Below are 11,334 nucleotides of genomic sequence, written 5' to 3'. Positions count from 1 at the left end.
CCACAGACACGCACAGGCTCTCTGCCCACCTCTGCTTCCTTTAGGAATACAGGTAAGTGCTTCAAGCCACTCCAGCTTAAAAACATGAATTATTTTTGAGAATAATAATGATACTGTGTTCTACATCATGCATCTCCTGCATTCTGTCTGATTGTATTTTACTTATTCTGCCAGGGCAAAGTTAAAATACCTATTTCATCTGATTTGTCCTTTATCTAAATTGCTTAGTTCCAAGTAAACCAAGACACCCTTAGGAACACAGAGGGAGAGTGCCTTGCAGCCACAGAGCCTTGAAGGAAACGTCAGGGATTCCTCTTAAGAGCTGGTTGGATGTGATCCACAGAGGTCTCCTGTTAGCATACATTATAAAGCCTTCCTGCCTAGCCCTAGTGTAGCCAACAACGAAGGAAAGATAAAGATCGTCTATTACTTATTCACAATAGTCTTTAAAAACAGTAATTTTGTAAGCCTTCTAATTAGGAGATTAATATATTTAATATATGCACATTGTAAAAAGCTTGAGACGTTAAAAAAAAAAAGAAACTTTACATGTCAAAATCCCACAACCTAGATACGTAATTTTCTTTAAGAAAATTGTACTACAGAATGACAATCCATTTATTAAAGTCATTCTGACAGGAATCTGATGCTTTTCCAGGAGTTCCAGATCACATTACGTTCACCATGAATTCACTCAGTGAAGCCAACACCAAGTTCATGTTCGATCTGTTTCAACAGTTCAGAAAATCAAAAGAGAACAACATCTTCTATTCCCCTATCAGCATCACATCAGCATTAGGGATGGCCCTCTTAGGGGCCAAAGACAACACTGCACAACAAATTAACAAGGTAGGTATCAGCTTCATTATGTTGTCCTGTTGTAGTTTTTCTCTGTGGTTCCGTCGGCTATCACGCAGTTGGTAACAGATGTGGTGGCCTGATGGGTAGCACAGGGGGCTGAGCAGGAATTCCCATAACTGTGAGACCACTGACTTAAACAGATCTTTTGAGTAACGTTTTCTTGTGCCGCTCCATGTCTCTTCCAGGTTCTTCACTTTGATCAAGTCACAGAGAACACCACAGAAAAAGCTGCAACATATCACGTGAGTCACAGAGCACTATGGTTCAGATTTAGATGCCTGAGAAGGTCATAGTTTAAACCTGGAACTCCACAGAAACTAAGAAAAGGCCATTTTTAGGGGAAAGCCTGGATGAAAAGATTGAGACCTACAGAGTGGGTTGGCATTTCATGGCACATAATTATTATTCCACATTTGGCTTTAGTGAAAGACAGTCAGCACTGTACTTCAGAGCATAGGTCTGGATCAGGATAGGCTGGGTTCAAATTCAAGCTTTGCTCTTCACAAATGATGAACACGGCAGGATACAACTTCTCAGAGTACCAGTGACCTCATCCCAGAAAACTAAGGGTAATAAAAAATCTGACTCAATACATGCAAATACATGCAAACATTTACAGCAGTGCCTTGTCCATAAAAAGTCATAAATGTTATTATTATAAAATAGCTATAATTATACTAATCACAATAATATTGCAAAAATACTTTAATTTTAATTGAGTCATTAATGAGATTAAGAGGAATAAGCACAAGTCCAAGTATATTTTGGAAAATGATTGCTATGGAATATATTGGTTTAGAGCCTTATTTGTGCAAAATGCTTTGCTGGAAAGTAGAAGGTTCTAGATTTCAACAGGCTTAGGTTCAAAACTTGGCACTTCTAATTTATGTCTCTATAAACAGGGTTTTTTTTTCCCATTCTCTGAGCTTTCTTATGTTGATCTGAATTGAACTAAAGACTTAAGAGTTACCCATGTAAAGTCCTTAGCCATGTACCTGGCACACACTGTTCTTACGTGCAGAGAATGACCATCGTGAGGAAAAAGCCATAGATTAGTCAATGTGTCTTGCAAGATGATACCACCAACAGGTATAACAGGGCTTCCTGGCGTAACCTCTTTAAAATATCCAAACTTTAATATACTCATATTCTTGATGTCTGTTAGAAGTGTAATAAGGTCCTTGCCCTCAAGGAGCTGAGAGTTTAACTGGGAAGCTAAATCTAACCCTTTAAACCAACAAGGGGAAAACCCAATGGTAGACAGTGCTGCATCTTTAGTTCAGAAGAGAAAAGATTGGAATACATTAGTGCAGGAAGAATTTTCTGGAAAAAGTCAAACATAAGGTGGATTTTGAAGGGTATTTGAGGTGAAATACACCAAGTATCAGGGAATAAGCACAAAGGTCATCATTGAGACTACCAGCCTTTAGGAGCTGATCTAACAGACTTAGCATGGGTTTAGTATTTACATTGATACAGCAATTCAATGATCTCCTTTTTTGACATTTGAAGGTTAATAGGTCAGGAAATGTTCATCACCAGTTTCAAAAGCTTCTGACTGAATTAAACAAATCCACTGATGCCTATGAGCTGAAGATCACCAACAAGCTCTTTGGAGAAAAGATGTATCAATTTTTACAGGTAAATTTCACCTTTCATCTGCAGCCTGGTGTCTGTGTCTCTGAGCAGCCAAATGGAAGAAAGCAAGGCACCTGAGTCTGTCTGACCCAGGTGGAGAGCATTTACTCAGAATGCATTAGCTCCGTTTCCACAACTCTCCCACCATCCCAGGCCCCGACAATACATCAGTGAAGTGTGGATTTAGGGATAATCTTGTAATAAAAGAGGAGGTTGGGTAGTAGAGTGAGTAATAAGATACCATCAATAAACTGGCACTGACCTTCAGTGACCTGTTTTTTGTGCCAGCCCACACTCCCCTTTTGCATTGTCTACGTGGCACCTGTATAAAAATATGCATAGACAGGAGATACTGCATCTGTTCAGGGTCTGGATTCAGCTTACCATAATTATAAATAACTAAATTTGGTAATATATAGTTATATAAATTACTCTTAATTCCTACTTTCTTCCTTCATATCTCAAAGGAATATTTAGAAGCCATCAAGAACTTTTACCAGACCAGTGTGGAATCTGTTGATTTTGCACATGCTCCAGAAGAAAGTCGAAAGAAGATTAACTCCTGGGTGGAAAGTCAAACGAATGGTAGGAGAGCCACCCATTATAGAAAAACCTTTGAGAAACCTATGCGAGTGAGCCCTGTGCCTGACACTGCATGGGGGACCAGGGGTGGGAATTGAGATGGCTCTGGAGGGAGGACAGAAGAGGACACTCCAGATGAAGAATTTTTCCAAATGATTATGAAGAGAGCCTAGGGGAGCCAAGGAGGAAATCACAGGAAGCCAATTAGATGAAAACATAGCCGGAGGATTCTTTGCTCACGTTCCTGGATGACAATAGATTTGTGGATCCCTTGTCTCCACTCAGACCCATTTTGAGATCATGTCCTTTACTTTAAATCAGAACCAATTTTTAATGATGAATATTTAAAAGAAAACATTAGAAAGCATCTCCCTTCCCCTTTACTAATTGGGAAACAAGCAGCTCTCTGTAAATCACCCTTTTGCCATCTGAACTAGAGCTGCCTGGACCACATCTCTAGCCACCAGTTCTGCAGGGATTATCACAGCTGTCTTCTCCATCAGGGGCAAAGAGCTTAACAAAGTCTCCATTCTATAGACATCTATCCTACCTCCCACCTCTCATTACAGGCCAAACTTACAGCAACTCAACATGAGAGTGAATAGGAAGATACCCCAGGAAGTAGTGTCTGAGAGCACAGGACATGTGTTTCATATTACAGAGCTCATGTCACTTGTCCTAAAAAGCAATCAGGGCCTACTTCCTCTGATTTGGGACCCCATAGTTTAAAAAAAAAAAAAGTAGGAAGAGGAGGGAGGGAGAAAGGAAAGACATATGTTGAAAGAGTAGATAAAATCAGTTTATCAGTATTCCATATCAGATGACTGAAGTCACTCATAGAGAACCTGAACTCCTTCTCTATCACAAGAAGTGATGTCTCCATCAAGGGTAACTTTATCCGACTGGAGCCTTAAAGAAAGCTGCATTTGGTAAACCATTGGTCAGTGAGTCTAATAATTCAAAGATCAAAGTCAGTGAGTCTCAAGTAAGGATTTGGGTGAATAATTAATGATCAGTCACGAACATTTGCAAAGCATCTTCCAGACAAACGATTTGTAACTTGTATAAAAGACTCTTTTATTCTTTCCCTTGCAGAAAAAATTAAAAACCTAATTCCTGATGGGGCTATTGGCAAAGATACCACACTGGTTCTTGTGAATGCAATCTATTTCAAAGGGCAGTGGGAGAAGAAATTTAATAAAGAAAATACTAAAGAGGAAAAATTTTGGCCAAACAAGGTATTGTCTATATTTTATTTATATAATGTAATATGTTAATAAATTTAAACATTTCTGATGGAATGTACCATGACAATTAAAAAATAAAATCGTTCATGTCTGTTATTTTGTTGTTTTAGTCTTATAACTTTATTTAGTTAGGAATACCTGAAGAAGCTATTGTCTCTAACTCATTAAATTCTTGGGTTATTTCTTAGAAGAAGGATGTATTGATATCTCAATAATATTATCTTTTTTGTCTTGTGTCTCACTTGGTATTTGTTGGACACATTGATTTATTGTAGAATACATACAAGTCCATACAGATGATGAGGCAATACACGTCCTTTCATTTTGCCTCGCTGGAGGATGTAGAGGCCAAGGTCTTGGAAATACCGTACAAAGGCAAAGATCTAAGCATGATTGTGCTGCTGCCAAATGAAATCGATGGTCTACAGAAGGTAAAAACTTGCATCTACAACTCTTCTACTGCCTGACTTTTTTCCAAAGATACTAAGTTTAAGCAAGGTAAAAGCTTTTGACCAAGTTGCCCCAAAATAATGAAAAACTCAAAGTGAGAAATAATTATTCGCTTTCATATTACAAATATTTAAGCATAGGGCCTGACACAAACTGAAGGCTTAATTAATTATTAATTTATTAGAGTTACATGCATAGGATATCAATTTGATGATATTATTATGCAGCAATTTAATCTTGACTGGGAGAAACATATAGCAATGTGAGGAAAGTTTACAAATACACCAAGTAAAAAAGGGAATAGAAATTTAGGGTATATACAATAATTGCAATGTGTACTAAATAATGTATACAGAAAAATAAGATGAGCCTATTAAAAATTGACACATGTAGTAGGCTTTTGGCACAAGAAATAATGATATATAGTTCATTGTGTACAAAATAACGTAACCCTATTTTACATATGTATTATACATTTGTATAATACATATGTACACATTACATATACATAAAAATGTGATTCTGTTTTTAGATACATATATTTACATATACTCATATAATTCAGTGTATTGATATATTCAGGACTCATATTTTGCCTATTAGAATAGTATCTAATAGTAAGCCTTCTGTATTTCACATTTATTGCCAAAATAAAGATACTCCACATAGTCAACTCATTGTTAAGGTGTATTAGAGATTGATAGTTAGTCATATCAGTTTCTTTTTTCCATTTGCATAGCTTGAAGAGAAACTCACTGCTGAGAAATTGTTGGAATGGACAAGTTTGCAGAATATGAGAGAGACACATGTGGATTTACACTTACCTCGGTTCAAAGTGGAAGAGAGCTATGACCTCAAGGACACGTTTAGAACTATGGGAATGGTGGATATCTTCAATAGGGATGCAGACCTCTCAGGCATGACTGGGAGCCGCGGTCTCATGGTATCTAAAGTCCTACACAAGGCCTTTGTGGAGGTTACTGAGGAGGGAGCAGAGGCTGCAGCTGCCACCGCTGTAGGAGTAGAATTCACATCAACATGTTCAACTAATGAAGAGTTCCATTGTAATTACCCTTTCCTATTCTTCATCAGGCAAAATAAGACCAACAGCATCCTCTTCTATGGCAGATTCTCATCCCCGTAGATGCAATTAGTCTGTCACTCCACTTAGAAAATGTTCACCTAGAAGTGTTCTGGTAAACTGATTGCTGGCAACAACAGATTCTCTTGGCTCTTATTTCTTTTCTATCTCCTCTTGATGATGATAGTCACCATCAAGAATTTAATGATTAAAATAGCATGCCTTTCTCTTTCTCTTAATAAGCCCACCTATAAACGTACTTTTTCTTCCAGAAAAATTATCCTTGAGGAAAAATATCCAAGATAAGACGAATCATTTAATACTGTATCTTCTAAATTTGAAATATAATTCTGTTTGTGACCTGTTTTAAATGAACCAAACCAAATCATGCTTTCTCTTCGAATTTAGCAACCTAGAAACCCACATTTCTTTGAATTTAGGTGATACCTGAAATCCTTCTTATGTTTCTAAATTTTGTGATTCTATAAAATACATCATCAATAAAATACATCATCAATAAAATAATGACTTACTTAAATCATTTTTGCTTTACCTTTTTTCTCTCAGGAAAGGAGAAGTGTCCACTTACACATAGCAAAGATAATTTAGAAATATATTAATCATATACAAAGGAAAATTCAAAACAAGAGTAGTTCATGACGAACCTGGAGTAGAAGGCAGATCCCAGAACATGAAGACCTTGTAAACTACATTAGAAACTTTCTATTTTATGCTAAAAGGGATAATAAGCTCATTAGAGGCTTTGATTGTTTGATTGTTTGTCAAAGAGGGGCATAAAATTATCATATCTGCATCTTGAAAATACATCTCTGGCTACTCTAATATCAGTGGATGAGAGGAAAGAGCACTGTGATTGCCACATATAAATTAGGAAACCATTAGAGTATTGGGAGTGGAAATGGAGAGAAAGAAACAGCCTGGGGAAATTATTTAGAAAGTAACAGTTGCAGAAAGACATCTAAGTTTCTGACCTAGCCAATTAGTTGCATGGAAGAAAATGTTGTTGTTGTTGTGGTGGTGGTGGTGGTTATGGTTGTGGTTGTTTGAGACAGAGTCTCGCTCTGTCACCAGGCTGGAGTGCAATGGTGTGATCTTGGCTAATTTGCAACCTCCACCTCCCGGGTTCAAGCAATTCTCCTGCCTCAGCCTCCTGAGTAGCTGGGACTCCAGGCGCATGCCACAACACCCAGCAAATTTCTGTATTTTTAGTAGAGACAGGGTTTCACCATGTTGGCCAGGATGATCTCAATCTGTTGACCTCGTGATCTGTGCGTTTCGGCCTCCCAAAGTGTTAGGATTACAGGCATGAGCCACAGCACCTGGCCAATGTTGTTGTTTTTGACAGAAAAAAAAAGAACATGGATTTAAATTTGTACTTGTTGAATTTGAGGTACTTTTAAGATTCAAATGGATTTGCCTGGCAGGCACTTGAAGATATTAGTCTAAATCTCAGAAACAGAATATGATCTGAAGCTCTAAATTTGTGATATTCAATATAAATCCTTTAGAGTTATTGGGATAAGTATAGTAATTGTAGCTAAAAACAAAGATAAGATCCTAGGGAGAAAGGAGAAAGTTAGAGGAAAGAAGAACCTAGAATTGACCTTGAAGTATATGAATATGTGTAAAGATCAGGAATTGATCATTTTTATTTTCCAGAAAGTAGCTTTTCTTAGAGTTCCATATTTACTCCCATAGATTCTTCCCAGTCAGTACTGAATCCCACCTGGTTTCATAAAACATAAGTTTTAGAGAATTTGAACGAGGTTGAAGTTTTCTTCAGCAAGATTCAGCAGTCCAGAATTAAGAGAAGGAAACAAATGTTTCACCACTTAACTATGAGACTTGGCCAAGTTGTCGAGGGAATTGACAGACTAGCCAGAGAGTGTAGAACATGAACAATCTGTTCAGCGAATGGAGCTGAGGAAAGAAAGCAAAGAAGGATGTGGTAGTCTTGAAGAACAGATGTGCATTACAATACTTACTGAGGTCAAATAAGGATGGCATTGAGTTTATGAGAAATATGAAGAGGTCAGAAGTTTGGGCCAGGACATATGATTCTGAAGTGTACTTTAAAATGATAAATTGTAAGGAATTATAAAGCTCAAATTCTTTCCAGTAGGTGAGGATTAATTTCTACTGATGCAATGAAGCTGAAAATGGTAGAGTGGATAGTTTTGAAGAACTGATTTTTAGAATCACTTTAGACCATATCTTTCAACTATTATTAATTTTTCTGGGCTTAAAAGAAGGGACTTTATAATAATGAAAATGTTAAGACAAAGGCTCAGATGCATTAGAGTCTTACGAGTAGAGGGCATAGTTGATGTTTTGTTAGGAAAATTGAAATATTTAAGTATATTCTAGGCCAACCAGAAAACCAGTTACCCCTGCATTGTAGCCATCTGCAAGAGACAGGGAAGGGAAAGCCAAATTTTTGGTTTTGATTTTTTAAATAATGAATTAAAATCTATTGAATAAAACAGAATACGAATCCCTGCTGATATAAAATAACTAAATCAAAAGTTTGATAATAAATGCAAAATTTAAGTGCTTTCAAAACTCCTCCCCATGGAATACCACTTTGTACCAATTATCATGGCCAAAATTAAAACTTAAAATACTGAGCCATTGCAAGTTTTGAAAAAAATGTGAAGCAACTGGAACTCTCACAGACTGCTGATGGAAATACAAAAAGTGCAACCACGTTGGAAAACAGTCTTAAATCATTGATCTACACACTTAAATTTTATTTCATTTACTTATGCCTCTATAAAATTGACTCAAAAAATGAAAAAAAGAATTGTCCAAAACACACATTTTTAGGTGAAAAAATCTTCTTCATTAACTGTTATTTTTAAATGTATTTTTAATTAATAAAAATTGTATATATTTATGTTGTAAAACATGTTGTTTTGAAATATATATACATAGTGGAACGAGTCAGTAGAGCTAATTTATATATACATTACCTTACATAATTTTTTGTGGTGAGAACACTGCAAGTCTATTCTCTTAGCAATTTTCAACAATAAAATGCATTAACTATAGTCACCATGTTGTAAAATAGACCTTCTGAACTTATTTCTCCTGTTTAACTGAAATTTGTATCCTTTGACCAACATCTCCTCAATTCCCTCTCACACCCTAGCTCATAGTAACCACAATTTTACTCTTTATTTATATGAGTTCAACTTTTCTAGATTCCACATATAAGAGAGATCATGCAATATTTGTCTTTCTCTGCATGGCTTATTTCACTCAACATAATGTTCTCCAGGTTTACCATGTTGTCGTAAATGACAGGGTTTCCTTCCTTTTAAAGGCTGAATAGTAAGTATTCTACTGTGAATGTATGTAACACATTTTCCTTGTCCAGTCACTCATTATTACATACATGGGTTGATTCCGTATTTTGATTATTGTGAACAATGCTGCAATGAACATGCAAATAAAGATATCTTTCCAACGTAATTGCTTTTATTTCCTTTGGAAACATACTCAAAACTGGAATTACTAAATCATATGGTATTACTGTATTTAATTTTCTGAAGAATCTTTAAGACGTTTTCCATAATTTCTGTACTAATTTTTAAGCCAACCAACAGAGTAAAACAAGTCTTTTTCTGCAACGTTCATGTCAACACTTGTTATCATTTGTGTTTTTGACAAAAAGCCATTCTAACAGTAGTGAGGTGATAGCTCATTGTGGTTTTAGTTGGCATTTCTCAAATGATTATTGATATTGCATGTTTTCTATTGACAAATGTCTATTCAGATCATTGGCCTATTTTTAATTGGGTTATTTGTTTTATTGTTATTCAGTTTTTCAGTTCCTTATATATTTTGAATATTAATCCGTTTTGAGATGCATGCTTTACAGATATTTTCTCCCATTTGTCTCTTCACTCTGCTGATTCTCATTTGTGCAGAAGCTTTTTAATTCGATATGGTCTCATTTGTCTAATTTTGTTTTTGTTGCCTTTGATTTCATAACCAAAAAATTATTGCCCAAATCAATATCATGAAACTTTTCCCCTATGTTTTCTACTAGTTGTTTTACAGTTTTAAGTCTTACCTGTAATCTATTTGGAATTGATTTTTTATACGGTGTAAGATATGGTTCTAATTTCATTCTTCTGCATGTGTATGTGGTTTCTTAAAACAATTTATTAAAGAGACTGTCCTTTCCCCATTAAATGTTCTTGGCCCTTTTTTAAAAACTATTTGGCCATAAATATCTGGATCTGTTTCTGGACTGTATCCTCTTCTACTTGTTTATGTGCCTGTTTTTATGCCAGTACCATGCCATTTTGATTAATATTGATTCTTAAGATATTTTGAAGTTAAGTAGTGTGATGCCTCCTGCTTTGTTCTCTTTGTTCAAAATTGCTTGACTATTCTAGGTTTTTGGTGGTTATATACATATTTTAGGATTTTTAAAGAAATTTTGGTAGGGATTGAATTGAAACCATAGATAAATTTCAGAAGTATGAATATTTTAACAATATTAATTCTTCCAATCCATGAAAATGGTACATCTTTCCATTGCTTTCTGTCTACTTCAATTTTTATCAATGTCTTATAATTTTTAGTGTACAGGCCTTTCACATCCTTGGTTAAATTCATTCCTAAGTATATTTTGAACTATTGTAAATGAAATCGTTTCCTCGATTTCTTTTTCAAGTGGTTGCTTGTAAGTACATAGAAGCACTACTAATATTTTGTATGTTGATTTTGTATTCTGCAACTATACTGAAGTCATTAGTTCTAACAGATTTTTTGTGGAATCTTTAGGGTTTTCTATATAAAAGATCATGTCACTTGCAAACGGAGACTATTTAAGTTGTTTCTTTCTGATTTTGAAGGCTTTTACATTTTTCTATTGCATAATTGCTCCGACTAGGAATTCTAGTACCAAACTGAACAAAAGAGTGGGCATGTTTGTCTTATTCTTAGAGGAAAAGTTTTAAATTTTCATAATTGAATATGATTTTAGCTGTGGGTTGGTCATAGATGGCTTTTATTATGTTAAGATACAGTCCTTCTGTACCTAATTTATTGAGAAATTTTATCATGAAAGCAGGTTGAATTTATTCAAATGCTTTTTCTGCATCTCTTGAGATAATCATATCATTGTCCTTTATTCTGATAATAAAATTTATCATATTTATGTATTTTCATATATTAAACCATCCTTGCATCCCTGTGATAAATCCTATTTAATTATGTCAATTGATCAACTACATGTGCTATTGAATTCAGTCTGCTAGTAATTTTTGAGGATTTTTGCATCTATGCTCATCAAGGATATTCATCTATAATTTTTTTTTCTTGTAGTGGTCTTGTGTGGCTTTAGTATTTCCATATCCCGGCCTCCTAAAATGAGTTTGAAAGTATTTCCTCCACTTCAGTTTTTTTGAAAGTATGAGAAGAATTGGTATTATTCCTTCC

General features: G+C 35.3%; 1 protein-coding gene across 1 annotated transcript; it reads left to right on the top strand.

Moving 5' to 3' along the window:
- Positions 1 to 5,987, top strand: LOC129018970 (serpin B3-like). The gene is made up of 8 exons (XM_054461171.2): positions 1 to 52; positions 659 to 849; positions 1,047 to 1,103; positions 2,374 to 2,502; positions 2,967 to 3,084; positions 4,177 to 4,319; positions 4,604 to 4,759; positions 5,518 to 5,987. The coding sequence occupies exons 2-8, from the start codon at positions 685 to 687 to the stop codon at positions 5,920 to 5,922; spliced, it is 1,173 nt and encodes a 390-aa protein (XP_054317146.1). The 5' UTR covers positions 1 to 52; positions 659 to 684; the 3' UTR covers positions 5,923 to 5,987.
- The last annotated feature ends 5,347 nt before the right edge of the window (positions 5,988 to 11,334 follow it).

Source organism: Pongo pygmaeus, chromosome 17 (assembly GCF_028885625.2).
Source record: "Pongo pygmaeus isolate AG05252 chromosome 17, NHGRI_mPonPyg2-v2.0_pri, whole genome shotgun sequence".
NCBI lineage: Eukaryota > Metazoa > Chordata > Mammalia > Primates > Hominidae > Pongo > Pongo pygmaeus.
This window is presented reverse-complemented; position numbering and strand designations above follow the sequence as displayed.